This window comes from Rhopalosiphum padi, chromosome 4 (assembly GCF_020882245.1).
Source record: "Rhopalosiphum padi isolate XX-2018 chromosome 4, ASM2088224v1, whole genome shotgun sequence".
Lineage (NCBI taxonomy): Eukaryota > Metazoa > Arthropoda > Insecta > Hemiptera > Aphididae > Rhopalosiphum > Rhopalosiphum padi.
In genome coordinates, this window is record NC_083600.1 from 39,080,826 (window position 1) to 39,103,986 (window position 23,161).

General features: G+C 27.8%; 1 protein-coding gene across 7 annotated transcripts; it reads left to right on the forward strand.

Annotated features, from left to right (window-relative positions):
- Positions 1–1,665: 1,665 nt before the first annotated feature.
- On the forward strand, positions 1,666–22,005 carry LOC132930514 (uncharacterized). 7 transcript variants are annotated; one of them, XR_009662238.1, is made up of 8 exons: positions 1,668–1,844; positions 3,736–3,815; positions 5,852–5,995; positions 6,226–6,306; positions 7,324–7,584; positions 14,959–15,273; positions 17,284–17,496; positions 21,832–22,005. XR_009662238.1 is itself a non-coding variant. In XM_060996436.1 (8 exons), the coding sequence occupies exons 1-8, from the start codon at positions 1,826–1,828 to the stop codon at positions 21,837–21,839; spliced, it is 1,026 nt and encodes a 341-aa protein (XP_060852419.1). In that variant the 5' UTR covers positions 1,668–1,825; the 3' UTR covers positions 21,840–22,005. The 7 variants fall into 7 exon arrangements, 3 of the variants coding, with proteins under 3 accessions (XP_060852421.1, XP_060852419.1, XP_060852420.1); XR_009662239.1 differs by lacking the exon at positions 21,832–22,005 and adding an exon at positions 20,426–21,123; XM_060996436.1 differs by having other exon boundaries at positions 17,284–17,401.
- The last annotated feature ends 1,156 nt before the right edge of the window (positions 22,006–23,161 follow it).

The following is a 23,161-nucleotide window of genomic DNA, read 5'->3' on the forward strand; positions in this document are numbered from 1 at the left end:
GACCTCGCTGGTTAGGAATATATATAATACACATAATATTATATGTGGTGGAATTATCGTTTTGAACAAAAGAACAACAAAGATATATTTATGATTATGAAAACGATACGCGCAGGCAAAAAATATACCTATATATGACTTTACTGTATGCTTAATATATAATATATCGATAATAATAATAATAATAATAATAATAAGATAATTATAATTAATACTATTGAACTGTAAAATCGCAATCGTCAACACCTGTAACAATAGTTTGTAACTTATAGGTGTCGATTTTTATTATTTTAGCTGACGAAATTGGGTTTTACCAATATTTAGTGTTTTAACACGACCATTGGTAGTGCTTCAATTTATGAGGGCGAATGGAAATACTCCATTTTTTTTGTATTATATTTTGAGAACACCCCTTCTAATAATTTTCATTCAAACGAGGAGAAATTATTTTTAAAAATTTTTTTATTTTATATAAATTATATTATTTTTGTAATTTTTATTTTGAAAAATTACATTGAATAAAATAGTACATCTTATTTCTATTAAATTACTGAATTTTACCATGATATTTAACATATTATAATATATATATATGAAATTTAAATAAGTTATAATAAAAAAAAATATATATAAATATATATTTAACTAATTAATTAAAATTTTATTTTAAATATGAATAAATGGCTATTGACCAACTTGTTTATTTTAATTGTTCATGATCATAAGTATAATTGTTACTAGCCATAATGGCATGGTCTTGTATTTCTAATTATTCTTGAATCACTCATAGTTGAGTGTGTGGGTGGTTTCGCCCCCCCCCCCCCAACAAGTAAGGTTGAGTTGAATCATTTTGAGAAACGCTGATTTTTTCAAGTCTAACAGTCACCGTTTTTAATTTTTAAAATTCGAGTACGGATCATTGGCAAAACTATAGTCAAAATTCTGATGAAAGGGTAGCTAAAATTTCAATAAAAAATGGATTTTAGTAAACATATGAAGCTTTACATGTTAATACTTTATTATCCCTTTCTCAACTAGGTAATACAAATTAAAAAAATATTTACAATTAATGGACTGTTGCATATACCTACAGAATAAATTAAAAAAAAAAATGTCTTCACAGGTAATTATAAATTATAATCAATACATTTCTCTTAATAAGTATCCATAATATTGCCAAATCCAAATGTGTATACATATTACTATTGTTACAATGTAACATAGTTGAATACTCTTGAACGTGTCAATCTTGACATAAAAGAGCGATCAATAATAAAATACGCAACATAATAAACTGTACATTGTTTTAAAATATTTTCCTATATTTAGGGGAGGGGTCGATTAAGGAGCTAAATGTTAACCTTTCCTATATATTATAATTGCATTATACAATTACGATCGCTAATGCAACGCAAAGTGCATCAGATAATACACCGCCCAAAAGTAACTAAAGAATAATAATGTAGCATTATCTACGTGTGCACTGCGTAAATTTTAGATGTGCACGCGCAAAATTATATTATGTAGGTATATGAGGCGACTATATTTTATCGATTTTGTTTTGGCGGCGCAACGGCGGCGACCGCGACGGAGGCGGCGGCAGCGGCGGCGGCGCGCGCTCGAGTAACCAAGGTCACGAGAGAACACCCGCCAGCGGCCCCGGATATTTAACTACAAGTCTGTTATATTTGGACGGACATTGCCGAGCGTACCGTCGTCGTAACTGCACGAGCACTACATAAAAAACGAATCGTTAATACAATCGTATCGTAATATATTATTATTATAAATTGTACTCTCGCGGCTAACCAAATTCACATTCAACATGTTTAACTTAGGAGGAGGTGAGTGTACACATTTTACATTTTTTTTACATTTTCTCATTTTAAAGATATTATTTTGTCAATTTGTTTATTTATATTACATATTTTATAACATATTATTTCGAAATCATGGAATTTGTCCAAAGCCAAACGTCAGAAATAGTAATGTTTTTGATGTGATTTAAGTATTTTACATAAATTTACCTCCCAAAGATAAAATCTTGATATATATAATACACGCGATGATAGTATTCCGTCTCATCATATTATTATTAACGTCTTATTTATTGCGTCTCTTAATGTCGCGCTATGCCCTATGCGCGAATCATCACGATCTCGTCGAAAACCGGTCAAACCGAATGCGACGGTATACTACAGTATTAGTGCGGTTTTATTATAATTTTTTGCGTGTATTCGACACCAACCTAACAAAGAATATGAAGTCACAATCCGTAATAACTAATAATACGTACGTCGATCGCAGTTCGAAAACCCCGAACATTATAAATATAGTGCCTTTTAACCGAAAATATGACTCCTTATAAAGATACCAATTAACAGGATAAACAGTTCTCTATACATATAGTCGGTTACGTACACTTTTTATTTTTTATAGCATAATTCCTTATGCGTTAATCCACACGGTGGCGTGTATTTTTATAAAATAAATAATATTAAACCCGAAGATTGAAAAAGAAAAATAGGATAAATTGGCTTCGTGATAGAAACGTATATTAATATTCAAATTTGACGTCATTTAGTGGTTAGTCGTATAAATAGACGGGATGTATAAATATATGTGCATATAAATATATAATATTGTATACAATAATATATAATATGTGTACGTACGAAATGATCATATTATAATAGCGCCACCATTTATTATGTATCGCGACTAAAGTGTATATATAGGTACGCTTATTGTAGGAGTAGGCTTTTCGAATTATATTTCATGCCTAATGTAGTAACATCTTCATGTATACGGCCTTGCCATTAGCAGCGTTGGTGTTGTTAATGCTTCGACAGGAAATTAACTTTTTATATTAGAATTATTATTATTCGTCCTCGCAATCGATTTAAATTTGTATGATTGAATTTTACAGGCATTTGTGGAAAAATAATATTAAATTAAATTTAAATAATACGATGGTCTAAACCCTTAGGTATAGCTGGCGTTCGTCGATAAAACGGTTAACATTTTTCTAGATGAATCCAAAATAACGACTTTATTAAAACAGGTTTTTTCGCATTGAATGTACATTTTCATAATATTGTATAATAATATGAAATAGACGAATGTAGCTGAAGTAGATGATTATTATATAGTCATTCTTTAGATTATTTTTATGCTTATACAGTTATACAAACTGTAAAACACTTCACACAGTAATAATTTAAAAATGTCCATGAATTTCTTTGAAAGAAAAACAATGAACAAAATATTATTCAACTGAAAAGTACTTAATCTTACACATGTTTAAGGAAGTTAAACACCTAATGACAGTGCGCGGGTAAGACGGATTGTTTTATTTAGATTGTAGGTGTCTTTTGACTATTGTATAGTTTAATTTATCTTTTACATTTCAAAAGTAGTAATTATTTATGTATTAACGATGAACAGGACTCTGGTAGATACCTATTGGTAACAAAAAATTGTTTAAAACATGTATTTCATTTTTCGTTTTAGTTAATTATTGTGGTGAAGTAAAATATGAAATATTATATGAAATATAATATTCAAGTAGGCAATATATAGTTCAAAATGTTGTCTAAGGTATCTGATTTCGAAATTTTACTTAATTGCGAAACACATCTGTTTACAAACAAACCATGTTTGACGTTTCATTATAATTAATAAACTCATCAAATAATTGAATCTATTAAACTTATTGATGTTTTTCTTTTATAGCAATGAAAAATATTACAGCAAAGGCCGAAGAATTAGTAGAGGAAAAGAAACATGCCGCAACTTCACTTCTTGAAAAACAGGTATGTTACGTAATATTATAATGGTTAACTAGAAATACACTTTAACTAAAATACTATTTCATAAAATCATCATGATATATTTGACCTATACAGTGGATTTTTCTCATTTTTATGTATACTTTAGTTTTCACACATTTTAATCATTATTATGAAGGTTGCATATTATAAAGAAATTGATTTTTTTTCCATAATAAAAAACTTCTAGATGAAAAAAATTAATTATCTACATAATTTTTGTATCAAACGAAACTAAAAAATAATAATAACTGCATTAGTATCGAATAATTAAGTATCTAGGTATTTATTTTTTTCAATTATTTCAATTGTGTAATCTGAATACTCGACTAAAATATATTTTATTTGTATCAAACAGTGCCATTAAAATCATGATAAATAGCTATACTATTTGTCTGTCTTTAGATAATAGAATTCAGTTTATGAAGTTAATCTGTAAATGTTTTTCAAATATATTTGTTAAATCAACACTATTTTGATTTTACCCTTATTTCATTTTTGAAAATTAATATTTAAAATGTTCCATTGGAATTTACAATTATGTCTATAATTAATTGTTATGCAAATATAGTATTTCAGAAATATAAAATAAATTGTATTTTATGACCTTGTATGAGACAAGATATGTATGATGCGACAAACATCTTAGTTGAAAAAAACAAAAATAGTTTAAATAGAAATTTTAAAATAATACATTACAAAGACTGACAAGTTAATATTTTATAATACATTCAATCTAAAATATTTGTTGAATTTGCGTAACAACTTTTATCTATATGATAAACTTCATAAAAACCTTGTATTTTCATGGGATAATCTTCATTGTTATGGGCACACTACAGTACACAAATTCTACTCCCATCAAAATAATGTCAATACAATCAATATAAAATGTATGTAATAATTTATTTCAATGTGCAAATTCAAATTATACAGTATACAATTTTTAATTAAAAAAATCTCAACACTTATCATTACAATTCTATTTAATTCATTTTTCAGTGATTAATAAGTTGTAAGATCCTAATATAAAATAACGGAATTTATAAATATTTTAAAAATATTATGAATCAATCAGATACAGCAGAAAAAAAATACAATTGAGCAATCGCTTTAAATTTAAATTTAAATTTCACATAATTTGTACGTATTTTATTACAAGCGTTATTGTGAATTCAACTGAATTCGAATGTATCATTTTTATGTTCCTTCTCCTTTCTATTGAACGGTCCTGTAATATGTATTAACTTATAATAAATAAACGAATTATGCTGACATAATATGCACTAAATTATCTATCATGTAAAAATCTATAGTCCATCTCATATTTAAATTGGTTTTTTTGCTTCCGGACTAACTAGTCTTTAAAAATGTAAAGCTTGAATCTATAATTAAAAATAATAAATTATTATATTATACTATATAAGAATACAATTTTAAAGTTATTTTATGGGAATTTTAAAATGTTTTAGTCTTTAAGTTCGAAAATTGTTAATAGGTAGTTATATTTACAAACAAAATATAGGTATTGTTTATTTAAATACCTTAAATGACTATAATAGAAATTCGTAGTATCAAATATCAATAGAACAAAGTAAATCTCTACGTATAATATAAAATATTATATTTTATCTTTGAACAATTTGTTTAAATTTATATAATTTAATATAAGTATAAAATCTTCAATATTGGAACCATCAAAACCAATTAATTTGTAAAATAGATAAAACAATCAATTATATCATGGTGGCTTTTAATATAACATAATGTATTTCATTAATTTAACAATTTAATATTTATATTGATAAATATTACTATATTATATTAGATACGTAATCATTTTGTATAAACTATATTAAATACATAAATAAATAATTTTAACAATAATGATTTTATTATTATTTCATCATATTATAATTATACTGTATAATATTGCTTTTTACGAAAATTGCTGTGGCGAAGTGATACTAAGTAATATATATATATACCATACACACATGTGTTGACTATGAAATCCTTAGGTCAAAGAAACCGGTGAGTTCTTGTCTCACACACTCAACGAGGCAGAAGGCAAAGCTGTGAACGCCGCAGAAGAGGCGAAAAAGGCAGCTGTGGATGGTTTTGACCAGGAGGTCGAAAAACTTGCTGATAGTGCCTTACAGGAGGTATTAGACGGGGCTTTATGATATATTGCTAGCTGAACCTAAAACAGCTTATGGGCTATGGCGGAAACAACTTTTTTATTGCACATCAGCTTATAAACGCAACATCCAAATTTATTTTATTTATTATTTCGACTATTTTGCACGGTTATTTTAATTTCAACATTTTATACATTTATAAACTTGAACCGTATCGTATGGCTTTTTCTGTAATTATTATACATTTTTTGTAGAATTCTAAACACGATATTGGTGGTGGTGGTTTATTAGGTGGAATTAAGAATTCAATTGGTCATGTTGCTAATCAAATAGAGGTCAGTATAATGTAAAACTACGTTTGATGAAATTGTATACGAGTTTTTACGAAGAGACCGAACAAATATGTTATAAAAAATAAAACCATTTAAGTACGATTTAAATAATTGTTTTATACTGCAGGTAGAAATTTTTTTTTTATTATTTTACTATACATAAATAATATTAAAAACAATTTATTGTTAAAGTTTGATTAGTGATTATTATTATAGTATTATAATATTATATTAGTAATATTTAATTTAGATAACACCTTATAAGTAATTTCCTTAACAGTATTTTATATGGATATTAGTTGGTCTTTCGAAAATTATAATGACGAATATCTTAGTTTTGTTAGTAAAAAAGCATATTTTAATATTGTTTAATATTATAACATTGTAGATTTACTGATAAAAATTTAGTTATTGTTTAAATACATGCATTTTATATATTATCATATAAAACGTAAACGTAAGCTGTATGCTTGTACCTATTATTTTATTAAGAGTGTGTTTAATCTAAAATTTATTCCATTGAATTTATTTAAATTTATTATCATGAGCATTTACAATTATTGTATATTTGTTTACTATTATTGATTTTGTTACATTCTTTACTATACTTAGCATTTTATTATATTTTTACAATAATCATTTTATGGTTTAATTGCGAACGAAACTTTGAAATGTTTATGTACACACTACATAATATTATATAATTATATATTACGTATATAATTTTATATTGTATAATGTTATAGTCTGGTGGTGGTCATGCGGGCCTTGATTTGGGTTCGCTGATCGAAAATACGGTCAAAAACGCTATAGCAACACCAAAATCCGTAAGAAATCGTGCAGTGCTGTGTACTTAAATTTTAAATGTGTTGTTAACATGTTTGTCGGTGTCTCAGAGTATTAAACTCGCATATAACAATAATACAATAATCTATACTTATATGATATATAGCTAAGTTAAATGTTTTAATTGCAACCTTGCTTGTGTGCACGTGTGTTTGAATCCGTGTAATATTTTAGAATAAAGTCGAGGGTTCGGTGCACGGGGTACAACAAAAAATAGAAGGCGCAGCAAGTTCGGTGACCCATAAAATTGATGAGTCAGTTGTCGGTAAGGTAGCGCATACGGTAGGGGATAAAGCTCATGAAGTGACTGGTAAAGTTCACGAAGCGGCTGGTGGTGTAGTCGGCGCAGTGAAGGATGTCCGTGGTAAGGTGCAGGGAGTCGCCAGTACGGTAAAAGGAGTCGCCAGTATGATGCAAAGTACTACTATCGGAATGGTGAGTACGGCGCAAGGGTTGGTTAGCACATTAGGCGTTGTAGCTGGAGGGATGTCCGGCGTAGTGGGTAGTATGTCCAACGGTATAAACGGCATGCTTAACGGAAGTCTCGCTGCTTCAAAGATGGCCATCTTGATAGCGACTAAGGTCCTACCTCTGGCCACGACCGTTCTCAACCAGACTACAAAAGCAACGGGATTGATATTCGGCAGAGTGGTACCCAAGGTATAAGTCAATAACCAATCTCCCCATCCATCAAAACACACCCTCTGACAAAAACAATATACATGATTTTGAAAAAAAACACGGTCTGAAGAGGCAGAGTTTAAATAAAAACATCTTGGATCATGATTTTTATTTACAAGTACCTATTAGAAATTTTGAAATAATATTATGTAATAAAATAATTGTTTTTGTCGGCTAAAACATTTAACTTGATTCCGGCAAGTTAGGTTTGATTTCCCTAGTCAGGGTTAGTTCAAACAAAATAATGAAGTTTATATCGTATCTGTTAGAGTTTCAATAAAGATTATTATTTTTATTACACAAAATATCTATTTGATATTTTTTATGACGAATTGTTTTTTTATGGCACACTGTTTAATAACACGATGTTCATCGCTATTATTGTACAATTTTACTTTTAAATATATCGATGGTTCATAATATTATGATTAATTTAAACCTGATCAAACAATATTCGTAACAGTAAAACATAATTTTTTTAACGAGTCCAAAGTACTAGTAATAAAAAAAATTCATCTTTGTCTCTAGTAAATTGACAAAAATTAAAAAAACACCGTTCATTCCTTTGAATATAGAATTTTGGTTTAGTCCTGAATACATTTTACGAACTATTATATTATTTGAAACTACTTGAGTTCTGACTACCTACAAAATGAGTAATTAAAATTTTTCGGACCAATATCTACACATTATTTGTACAGGGAAGTCTTATATACACGCTATAATATATAGGAGCGTAATAGTGCGACAATTATCAAAATGATTGAGAATTGAATATCAAATAGGTGTTACCGCTTAATATTGAAATATTGTAAGTGGAATGTGGTTAGAAACATAAATAAGTATAGAGAATTGACCTGCAAAAACCACAAATATGTACATTAACACGCATTAACACACCACTGTCCCTTAATAACATGCACTTTGCTTTGTAGATTGTTTGTTTAAATGTTTGTTATTTTTTAGTTTGTTGATCGGGTCTCTAACTGTGTAATACAATAAGCACATTAACACGGTACGGATTTGAAATCAATAATGGTTGAATCTATAATATGTAACTGAACTGCCAAGAACGATACATTTTATTGTGTTTATTTTCTGTATAATCTCTAAAATATAATATCTTACTCATAAATTGTCCTAAAATATTATAAAAACGAGTTTATTATTATAATGTCTTGTAGCTACAGATTTTAAAGCCCAAACCTAAAAGGTGGTATAAATGTGTGGCGCGGTTTTATTTGTTTGTTTGTTGTTGTTTTTTTTTTTGTTATAATATTATTCTATATATTGTTATTTATATTTAAATAAATGTACATTTTATATAAATCAGTTATAATAGTTTTAAATGTCTACAAACAGATTGCATATATCATCATTATCTCACTGCAAATTATATTTCCCAGAAATTCATTAATCTAATTAACCTAACCAAAGTCAGGATATTTATAACTTTATAAGTAATATTATAATAATGATATATTATAACAGTTTTATTAATTTCAAAATCTTATCCGAGTTTATTTGATTTATTTGTCAATAATTTTTCTCCGATGGTTTGTTATAAATAAATCGTCCGAAACGTAAATAATCACTTTTATAATACAGTTAATTAAAAGCCATATTATTCCATTTAATTGTAAATTTTATCATAATGCCGTCGATTGGTTTGCTGAAAACTAAAAATGTGGATAGTAAATAAAGCAATTTTGTTATTAAAATAGGAATACTAGAATAATATTAAAAACTGAACACAATAAAAAGTAAAATAACTTAAAATATAACTATCAAAAAAAAAAAAAAATTATTGATAATAATATAGATCATAATTTACAAGGTGCTTACCAAGCATGCTCACATTCATCTTATCCTTTAGTACTTAATGCATTTATTCAAATTATGATTGTTGTAATTTTTAGTATACATATAAAGACCAAATTTTTAGGAACGTAGATTTTTATACCATTTAAGCAGTGGTGATAAATATTTAATCACCCGAAGTTATGGTATTTTTATACTTCAATACTTAAAACTTTCAAGAACCCGAATCTAAATTAATTTATTATAAATGAAAAATATATGGTGAGAGGGGGTGAGCATAACTGGAGGAATCATCTTGTATAATATTATATATAATACAAAATAATACATAAACCCATAATCAAGTCACTATAGTTAATTAATATAAAACTATATATAATACTAATTGTTATCGCACAAAAACTGATCATATTATTACACCGAAGCTATTGTTTTCTATTATTTAATTTAAACTCATTAATTTTGAGAGCATCAAATACAAACAGCTATATACAAAGAGTACATTTTGGTTAGTATGAAAAAAAGGGTAACAAATATTTCGGAACACTAAAATAGTACGTCTCGTAGTAACTTTTTAGGTACCTATACTAATACAACATAGTAGATTATATAAAACACAATACAATAACAGAAAGTAGCTTCTGGTTTATGAAGATTATGTTTTGTTGAATAATAATAACAATAATATTATAATAATATAAAAAATTAGTTTGCAAGACGCCACAGTCGTGCAGGTATATAAACCATCTTGTGTTCTCTGTTCTTTAAATCGCATGGAATTTCAGATTTAAACAATACAATATGGTGACATATGATCGATACATGGAATGTGGGTTAGACGTACGAACTATAAATGCTATATCATTATGGTGTTTTATTTTTTTTTCGCTATGCATTATTTCCCGAGTTTCCAAGGTTATTATGGTCGGCGATTCGTTCACTTAAATGACCGCTGAATCGCGTGATGGTGTGCATTAATTTAATATTGTTAAAAATGGAATTCGGTCATTTGTTATCGATGTAGTGTAATTTTAATTATTTACAGTCGGACGAAATGAATACCGACAAATGACAATACATCGCGAGTATAATATTTAAATAAATATATAAGCAACTACTGATAATACAAATATTTAAATATTTCAAAACTTTTATATTGCCTTCGGTGGAGTGTTTTCTTTAACATACCTAATAAAATCGTGGATATACTTAATGCATATAATAAAATTGTTCTCTTTAGTCATATTATTATATAATAATATGCGCTTATTCAGATTATCTATTGTAACGAATCCATTAATGTATATCAGTTTTTGTGCTTTCAAATTAATTAATGTAGGCACGGAAACACTTATTAGTGATTAATAGTTACTATTTATATCAGAGTTAATGTTTTTTACGCGTTTAAATATTTTATGCGTTAAAAAAATACCTACTTTGCACATAATATGATTTTAATATTAATAATAAATTATAGGCAATAAAATACAAAAATAATTTAAAAAATAAATACAAAACAATAACCAAATATTAATTATATTAATCATATCAATCGATATTGCGTTTATATGTAGGTCATAGTTATTAATTTGGCATTAGACGAAAAAACACTCTCAAAAGGTATTCATCGAAATTAAAATTGCAATAATCAAGCATAGAACTATACCATCTCTTTAGTTGAACATTAATAAGACATTAAATGTCAGATTATACTAACACTATTAATAGATATTTAATGGATATATAATATATGGACATTATTTATGATTGATAAAGTATTTAAACATTAATTAATGAATTTATTTTATAAAGAGTAAATAAATGGATACTGCCAGACTTTGATTATATTTTATTAGTCGTATAATTGCAAATATCTGAAGACCTTTTGACCTTTATTAAAAATTAAAGGAGACCTTTAAATTGTTTATATCACCTTTTATCAAATATATCAATAATACGTTTAAAACACTTAAACTATAATAAATTATCTGAACAATTAAGAGAATAAAGGTTAATATTGAACATTAAAAACATAATCGTTACAAATCATAGATTCATGCATTATTATTGAATATTATTGCACGCTTTTTTAATATTGCATGCAAATGGTGATGGGTAATTTACCGAGTGTTATTATAGTAGTATAGTATTATATATTGTTATTGTAAAAATAACACAAAACGACACTCGAACTGCACCAACTGTGTACACATAAGAATATAGGATAACTTTTACTTATATATATATATATAATATATGTATGTATTATATGGTAATAAAATGTCACTTGTTTATTTAAATTTTATGCTCGAATCGGGTCAAAAGTAAAAATACAATTATTATTTTGTTTTATTAATTTTAATTTTTGGTGATATAATTAAGAATATCAAATTGATTTAGAAAATCACTCAATAGTTATATTATACATAAGAAGGCTAACTATTTTTAAACAGCTGTTCTGAACTCTGCAGAATAATAATAATATTATGTATTGGTGTACTATATTGTCTATATTATATGAAATAATCAAGTATATACATTATATTTTTTATATCGTGCTCCACGTTAAATACACCGAATATGTCTGTAGATACTTGGAAAATTAAATATATAGGTACGCTGTGCGCACCTACGGGCTACGATCGAGTCGTTTCAAAAACAGATACCTACCGATAATAGAATAGTACGTTGTAGATCCCAATGTGATAGAAAAAAATGAATTATAGAAAAGTAGACGGAATAAAAATTTTAAGCTGTGTAAACGTCTAATTCTAATACTACCGTCGCGTACCTACCGGCATTTATGGTGTACCTATGTATACGCCTCCTACTCGAATGTTTAGGAGCGTGAGTGAAGTGTCGCATTATTATGCAATATTATGTATTTTAATGTAGCGAAGGATCAAGGGGGCCACTGCCGCCCACGAATTTTGTTTCTTCCTATAATGCGGACATGTGAAGATATAATATAAACTACTATTATAATACAGCGTGATCCATTTAACGTAAAACACTCATTATTTTATAAAACACTTAGGTTTTGAAAATATTTCTTTTACCTAATTTTAAGTTGTTTTAAAAAAAATCATATTTTTTTATCGCTATTATTTTTTCAGTTTTTACTCTTTTGAATAACAACGTTTATTTTTAATCTTATATTCCTAAGTTGACTATTATTATGAGTATTTCGAACTATAAAAATTAAATTTCGGACAAGTGGGTTTATTATAGTTACCTATAAGTTTTCAGTTTAAATTTGTGAAGTTGGTCCTTAACATTTTGTGGGGTACCGCTGTACCCCACTCTGCTCATCAAAGCTTAAAATACTTATTAATCATACTACTCGACCAATATCGATTTTTATACATCAATAATAATATATGTATACAGATATTATCAATAAATTTTCAAAAATAATAACGATAGAACATACTAAAAAATATATATTTTTCTAGAAAAAGTTGTTTTTTTTAACCATTTAGTTATTCATAGAGAGAAAAACATTTTCAAAAATGTAAAAAAGTGTTTGAAATAATAAGTGTTTAATGTAATCCAACGTTAAATGGATCACTCGGTATAGTAATAATTTGTATACCATACATTAGCCGTGACCTTGCAGGAAACTAACGTTTTATATTTAATGTTGAGACAATTTGTTATGTCTTCCCCTCCTCGCAATAATGTATATATTAATTTTAGGTATACAACATATAGGTAGTGAAAAATCCTAATTGCGCCGTAACCGGTAGTCTCCGCGTGCACATAATATTATATTTGGCACGTCATACATCACATGGCGTCGTGGCTATTAAACAACTTACATGTAGGTACAATAAACTCGGCAATTTTTTCCAAACAAATTAAATTAAATTCGTCAAAAGCGCCCACGAGTTTCGTGTTTTTCTACTATATATGCCAAGGAACGCGTTGTCATACGATATATTTTGTAGCGTGGCGTTGATAGAAACATATTATATAAATCGACCATCTAACCCCTTTCTGGACGCTCTCATGCGAATAGGAGTGTAAAACATTTCGATGTGTTGTGCCATTATTGTGACCTACGACGGATGGCTAAATCACGAATCGCAGTGCGTGTTTTTACGTTATTTGCGATTCGTATTTAAAAGGCCATTCGATTTATGTATAGCAACCTTATTCAATGTATTTAATATTGTGTCCGAGTATTATATACATTTATATATATATATAATGCTAATCAGATATACCGGTGATACCACGTGTGGTATAATATTATCGCACCTATACCTACTATTACAAGTATTTAGATGTTTTATTACTTACTATTAATACTTAGTATTTACCCGTTTGTGTTTTTCATCACAGCCCCCCCACCATACATCCGGAACTTTCCGCAGTATCAACTGACAACCGTCAACCATTTCCACCCACTAGAAAGCTAAAACACGAAGAATATAAATAAATATGGGGTATATCATCAAACAATGGTACGCATTTGCGTTTTTAAATTTGTACACCCTTTATCCGTGACCTGTATAATACATATTATAAAATACTCACTAAAGTTTTTCGTATAAAACTAGTTGACTATATTTTCTGAGTAACCCGAATGCAAACGAAAAAAGTTGTATGATATATTTTTGACTTTTTCACCATTTATATCCATCACTAATGTAGGCGTGATTTGTTATAATGATGACATTATTTTATTATATTTGAAAATAAAACTATCCACCTAGAATGGAAAAATGTCTTTAATACATTATTTAGCAGACAATTCTCTCAACAGTACAAAACATCTAGATTTCCCCAAAAAAGATCTGTTACGTACTCACTCACAAAAAAATTAAAGTTCTAATCTCGGGACATGTAATTTCGAATTGTTCCACAGATAAAATAAGTTTAATTTTATACTGAAAAATGTCGATTCTGTTCCGTTTATGACAAGGATAGTGTGACAACTTCTATACGGTTATCTAAAGTTTGTAAGGGCGGTTTTGTTATTTATTCTAACAGTTACACAACGGCGGCTGATCAAAATGTCGATAGTGGTTAAAGTTAGTGCAGTTCGCGATGTCGTCGTGTTACTCCTCGACCCATCCTCCCAAACGTATTACAGTGAAACCTCCAATATATCTGACATTCTCTGTCCGCTATTCGGAAATGTTCGTTATAAGGGATAGGTTTCACTGTACATGTTTTAATATATTATCAATTATATTATTATCTACCTGTACCTATTTATGTGTTATAATAAACGAGCACTGCGCGTATATTATACACTTTGCCGAGCACCCGAAATATACAATTTTGGACCGATATTAGGACACACCCGCCGCACCGGCGACCGCCCCCGCCGCTGTCACCCCGGAACAACAGTCGACCGTCAACCAGGTGGCGGCCGAGGCCAAAACACTGGTGGACAAGACGACTGCCGAACTGAAACCGGCCCTGGATCAAGCGGTGCACAACAAAATCAACCCGTTGGCGCAAGACCTGGCCAAGAAGCTGCAGCCGATCACTGGCGACGTGTCCGCACACATCAACACGGCGCTGGCTGAGGGCGTCAAACAACTGAACCCGATCGTCGATGATGTGTCCACGAAAGCCAAAGGGTTCGTCGACGATGCTGCCAAACAGGTACGGTTCGCCTGCCCGCCCGCCTATAACCGCCGACGATATACCTATAGAAAATCGCGGATTCGATATGACAATATGATAATAACGACAAAGTTATTTGTTCAGTAGCCCAACCCCAACCCCAACCCCCAACACCCTCACCGAAAAGATCGCCGAGATCTAAATCACACATAATTATATATGACATATAATATTATGATATTATACATATAGGTATGTTCGAACGCGCGTATTTACCGCAATATATGTATTGTACATAACAACAGGTAGGTGTGTATTGTGCGTGTAGAACGTAGGAAAAATAGACGCAAACGTTTTATTCATTTATTGTCGTTGCTGTTATATGATATCATGTATTATATCTTATACGTAATATTATTTATGCGGTCTATTCACATTTATCATTAATTTAATATATAATATAACAGCTCCAAATAAAGAAGAGGTGAGACTTTATGCATAAATATTGTATAGCTATACGGTTTTCTGATTTTATGACGTAGTTTAGTATATTATTATATACCTACCACACACGAATGCGATAACGACTATTGCGGTCATTTTTTTCATATGTTTTATTTTATTTTCATATTTCCATCACACGCCACACCCGGTTGTTTTAGTAGTTATTGTCATGCAGCTTTGTATAGACCATAGACGCGTATATATATATATTATAATTTATAATTTTATAAATATGTATAATATGTACATGGGTGTATTACATTATATAGTTCAATAGTTGAGTGTTTCTCAACCTCTTTGAGACAATTTATACATTGATTTTTACACCACTACTAATTGCAGTTAAATTCGATTAACGTGTATGTGTATATACGTATACAATTTGTCCGCGACATCGAAATTAAACTACTTACTCGCGAAGTGTTTTGAAACAATTTTTTTGTTTACACTTCGCGTTGAAACGTAAAAAGTTTTTAAGAAAAAAAAATATAACTATCGAAAATAAACTGTTGCAGGGTTGAGAAACGCTAAATATACATTATACGTATACAGAGTGTAACTGCTGGAAAGACTGGCGTGATTTAATTAATTAACTATAGGTTTATGTTAAATATATCTGCAGTATATATGTAACAAAAGTTAATATATAGTTAGTATTAATTATATATTTGTCAGCTATTTCTGCTACACTCTGTGTATACCAGGTGATTATTTTATTGAAAAACACTCTTAATTTCAAAAAATATTAACGATTTTGAAAAAAACTCGATACATCTTCTATTTTTGAAGCTTTTACTTTGTGTAATAACAATATCCATTTTTAATTTCTTGTTACGAAGCAAAATATTTTTCGGAGTACTTATTCAAAGCATAATAATTTTTAATGTGTAATTTATGTGTTATAACTTTATAAGTATTTAACTATAGGTACTAATCTGAAATTTAGCTTTAAATATCGAATATTTTGCTTTAAAATATGAAATCAAAAATATATGCTGTTATTTAAAAAAGTAAAAAGTAAAATAATTCTACCTATACAACATTTTAGGAATAAAATAAAATTATGTAAAAAATATATTCCTAAGGATTAATGAGTGTTTTGAGTTAAATATGAATCACCTGTAGATATATATACACGCAATCATTAAATTATCATTTATCATATTATGGACCACCTGAACACACACCTGCGTGTATATTAAAGGCAATCTTTTGATCATAGAACACCTCCACTCGATATCTCTCAACCTATAACCCAATACGACGAACTTAGATGAAAGTCCATCGTACGACTCTTACAAGCTTCGTTCAATCGTCGAATCGGGTCGGATCGACAGATATCGAGTGCATTCTGCAAACACACTGCAGTACACACTATTATAATATGTACGTATTATTATATTACCGACGGTCGTTTGTCACAAATGTGTATATATAATACTCATAATATAATATTGTGTACTTATGGTGATTCCGCTGATCGAGGCATTATATTATTATTAATCATGCATTTTATTTTTGTTCGCGTCTTTCGCATATTCGCAGGTGAGCACTGTGGTAGACGACAAGCTCAAGGAGGCCGACCAGTTAATCAGCGAGAAGCGTGACGCTCTTGGGGAACCGGCCAAGAGCATTATGTCCAAGGCCAAGGGATTGTTCGGCTGTAAGTTAGGTTGCTGTACTATCATGTAGGAAAAAAAATTCTCACACAAAACCCGTGTACGCACAGACTACACACACTGTCGATGTATATTGCCAGTAAGGATAATCTTTATCGGTTGAACGTTTGTTTATTTTATTTTATTTTATTTTTTTGATTTTTGATTTTTCACACATAATCGGATCGATTGCGGATGACGCGTACATAAAACGCATGCCATGCGTGGATTTTGTATGGTGGCAGTGTATAGTAGTATTATAATATAATATATAACGCAATCACATTTTTAATCGCGCCCAAAAAGTATTTATTTGTATAAGCATACAATAACAGTAACAAAAATACATACGCATATTGCAGTGTTAAGTTATACCTAATAGTTTGTTGTTTTATAATATAATATATAAAAAAAAAAAATTAAATAATTTCGCCGCCCAAAACGATTTTTGTCGTTTTAAACGACCCACATCGACTTATTGCAGAATTGTATATTATGACCTAAAACAATACCGGTTCAAATTTGCAATAATATATATACAACTAGGAATATGACAAGCTTAGACTAAAATACACATTTCTATCATCGGTGTAAATCAATAATCACATATGTTTTAATGATGACCTGATTCAACAGCAATGCTGAACTGAGGGTATACGAAACTAATACTCTGATACATAGTATTATGTTGTAACCACTAACGAGAGCTGTGGATTTAATGATTTTTTGTATCGATAAATTGTATTGTAAATTTAAAATAATCGTAAGATACCAAATTTGACTTTCAACACATTACTATTTCAAATATGAGATTTATTTTGCATAATTTTGCACGTTGTTTATTCATTCATAGTATGTATTTAATTTTTTTTAATTTTTTTATTTAATTTTCGGGAAAACAATTTTGAATTTGGTGTTGTACACTTTTACATTAATATATATAACTAAAGATAATGTAATGAAATATAATATGATATTTTAATACAAATTATTTCATAAAATAATTTTTTTATTGAGCCCATTATCTATTTATTTTGTTTTATCCTACAATTATTGTTGCAGATTTAAATATTTCATTTAATTATTTCCTATAAAATTTCTTGCTATAATATTCATAATAATTGTGAATTTATTTTATTAGGTTTATTCTGCAGAATTTCTAATACATTTCCCTGTTTTGAGTGCATGATGAGCGAATGTACATATCATGATAATTTTCAGTGATTTAAATGTACAACCTTGGTGGAATCATAATTGAATCTTCGTTTTATTAAATCCCATAACGTTATAACTTATAGTATTCCGCAAATTTTCTAACGTTTAAAAAAATCAGTTTGGGCGATCATTCGGTTTTTATCAAACCTTTATAGTATATTATTTTTAGTATTAGTACACATAAATAAAAATATATAATAATAAATGATAGACGATGACATGCAATTTCCTTATACAGTCAAACTGGGTAACTCGAACTTCTTTAATTCGAAATTGTCAATACCTTGAACTTTTTCCCCGGTCTCCAAAATCTCCTAATTAAACAATGCGAAAAAATCTTGTTTAACTTCAATATTTTCGTGAATAATTCGAAATTTCGAGTTGTATTAATATTATAACATTTTAACATTTCCCTCGTGTACTTATGTATATTTACTATTGAAAATAAAATAAAATAGAACGATTCACTGCAAATCAACAGCAAAACTCAAACAAAAACATATACCTTTTTAAAATAATACATAATAAATAAATAGTAAATATTTTTTATTACAAATTATAATAAATACATAGGAATTAATATATTGTACTGTTTTAAAAAAAATGCATATGTATTTTGAAATTTTACTTGGATAACTCGAATTTTTATTACGGTCTCTTCAACTTCGAGTTAACCAAGTTCGACTGCAAATATAACTTTAATATGCTAAATATTAATCATCAAAAATATATTATACGAGAGATGATGTCTCATTGTTCATTATCCGTTAGAGTAGATAGTAATTAAATCATTATGTTTTCACATAATATTAGGTATATGTATATCTATAATTGATTAATTTTTTTTTCTGATCTATCAATCTTGGCTAACACAATTAACACATAACATTTTAATATACTATATACATCATTCATACACATAACAGTGCATACACAAAGGGTTACAAGGTGATTCTATTGTAAAATGTGAACAATCATTTTTTCGAAAAGTATAAACTCATATTTGAAAATATTTATTTAAAGTCATTACAAAATAACTGAATAAAACATATATTTTTTTATTTCTTATCCTAGTTATCATTTTTATTTTACCTATTTGAACACAGCATAGTGTTATATATAGGTACATTTTGGATTTCATATTTTAGAAAAATGTTTTGAAACTATTAATACTTACAAAAAAAAAAATCGAAGTTGTTTTCTAAATTAGTAGGAAGAATAATAGTTTGCGAGTTAAAAGTACTTAAATATTTGATCAACATTTGGTGTACCAATATTTTGCAAGGATGTATTGCATGTACACTTTTTTATCAACACTTTAAACGCCTATAAAAAACTAAATACTCGTTCAAAATTCAATTTTATACATTGAAATCCTTAAAAAAATATTTTGCCCCGGAATACGAAATTAAAAATGTATTACACTGTCATTACCATAAGTAAAACAATTTAAAAATTATACCTATAATAAATAGTAAAACATATGTTGTTTAAAAATAAAAATTATTTTAAATTATGTAACAAATTTTTTTTCAAAAAAATATATCACAGTTAAAACTTATAAGTTATATAAATCACTCTTAATACTGATTGTTCACCTTTTAACACAATATCACACACATTGATTGTACATAACAATATAATACGTCTTAATTAATAATAATATTACTATTTACTAACACGTTTGTGTTATTCCAGTAAAGTTTAAATAACATATTATTATATTGTTAATGAACATACCAGAATACCTAACTATCTCTATACGCTAATTTAACCATCTTATCTTTGGTTTTTTCTTTTTTTTCTTTTTTCAGGAATCAATCAACTACTAATCACTACATATTATATGCGTATAATAGTGGAAGTAGCGAGTTGGCTATAAAACTGCTATAGCGTACTAACTGCTAAATCATTTTAATTTTACTCATTTTTCATGATACATAATATTCCACATCTATTACTTATGATATAAAGGAACATTACTTTAAGTGGCACACACGTATAATATAATAATTGTATTTTTTTTCCTTAACTTTATGTTTATCGGAAATTGTAGTCATTTTAAGCTGCACTCTTGATTTAAATATTTATTTTTTTATATATACACGCGATTTATTTTATATCATTATGTTATTATATACGTTTTACTATTAATTTGTTTTTTGTTTTTACGCGTCCTTATATATAAATATATTTATACCCCTAGTCGTTCACTGTGTAATTTACATTCATAAAACAATTTAAATAACCAATACCGTATTTTACAATATTACCTATACCGCTTTCGCGGATAATATGACGGAGACAATGTACCGTAACGTAAATATTATAATAATTCATAATCTAATATTGTAATGTATTCAACTATGAACTATAACGGTCGATTACACTGATAATAAACGATATTATATTATAATCATTCTCGTCCACAGATATTATATTGTTGTGATATTTTTATTTACTTAAAATCATTATTTGGTATAATATACGATTAACACGCTTGCTATTTTTACATCAAGACATATGTCGTTGGTTTTTTTTATATCATCATCGACTGCCGAAGTGCCGACGATGATATTGGTTACCTGTAATCTTTTATTGACTGTGGCGTATTTATAAGAGATATGGTAAATATGTTTCCATTTCCTTCGAAGGGGCTTATAATATTTCTATATATTTTCTTGATAACCTTTCTTTTTTTTGTTGTAGAACATTTATTTTGGTATCACTTTATCGAGATAAACTAATAAAAATGTCTTATATATTATAGAATAATTAAAAACTGCGATACAGGTACATCAAATTACATCAGTTACTGTTATTATTTTTAACAAAAGTTTAAAATTAAAATTAATATTTTATCGGTACGTATAATATGAAGGATTTTACTCAGGTGTTGAGTGATATTTATTTAATTATCTATACTTTAAATCATTAATTATTTTTTAATATTTTATAGGCGCTTATAAGATTATTACTTATTTACTTATAATTACATCCCTCTCACACAAAAATAAATTTATAAATACGCCATTCTGGTAATTACAATCTATTAAAACAGTGCTCATCTATAGTACGTGCGCATGTCGAATTGCGGTGGTAATGGTATACGCAGTAGTTAGACGTTTTTAACGATATTTGCATCGTACTATAATAATGCGATTGATATGATACAGGCATTTTGTTTTTGTTTTTAATTTTAATTTTTTTTTTTTTTTAGTTAGATGATCACATTGGAAATCCACAATCGATAGACGTTCACAAATAAATCGGGGTCATTATTATTATATATACCTTAAGTGTCAATTTCTTTAAAAACATATATTAATTTTTTATTGTAATACGTTTTAGATACCTACTTATATAAATAATTATACTTATAATAATATTATAACTTTTCGTTCATTTATACTACCTATTTAGTATTTATTATTATAATATATATACTTTTAAAAACAAAACGAATTGAACACTGCGTAATTGTGATTATTTTTTAGATAACAAGTTCAATAATAAATAATATTATGGTATATACTCATTTAAATTTAGTTTGATGAATGGAAATATTTATACGGTGCGGTGCATATATTTAATTATATAGTCGTATTCATATAAATATAGTTATTAATTTATATTATTATTATAAGTAGATATAATTTTAAAAATGTTTAATACCTCACTCCTATAAATTTATTATAGTAATTATGTAAAAAAAAATTCGCAACTGTAGTTACTCATAGGTCTATACAGTATAGTCTGAAATAATGAAATATCGTAATAAGTCTTTGTTCACACGACCAAAAATACATCATATTTAAAAAAATATATAAATATGGAAATGGCTATAAAATATGATGTTGGTGATGTGTCAAGTATCTATCATGTATTATTTGGGAATAGTTTGTCATGTAATACAATACACATTTAACAATTTAACTGACGTGAAATATTATATGGGCAATTTGCTTAATTAATTTGGGTCATGTAATAATATCAATAAATTATTATTTTTTTAATCTAACGAAGATATGTCAAATTGACAGTATAGGGGCTCATCGTGACGATCAGTAGCTATATAATATAATAGTTTTACATTAATAAATTTATCAATTACATCAACTTTAAAGAGTAGAACATGAAGGTTACTAATTTAATTTAAAGTAGGTCGTGTTGTTAGGACATTAACCTTCTACATATTAATATGGTGTAAGATCAGTGCTTGTTTCAGAACTCCCGGGAGGATATTAAAATTTTCGAGGAAATAAAAAAATGATTAAGACAATTTTTTTTATAAAGTTTAATTATTTATTTATTACATTAGGTACCAACATTTTAAAAATATCTATAAATATAATTTTAAATTCTGATGAATGTATTGATTTTATAATTATTTGTGTATGTATAGTGTATACTGTATACTCGATCACTAGTTTAAAAAATGGTTTTATTTTAAACTATGATGATGGTTTCGGATAAAAAAAAATTGGCCTAGTAGGGCAAACGGAAATTTTTACGCAAGTCCAGTTTTTTACCGAATCGTTTTTTTTTTT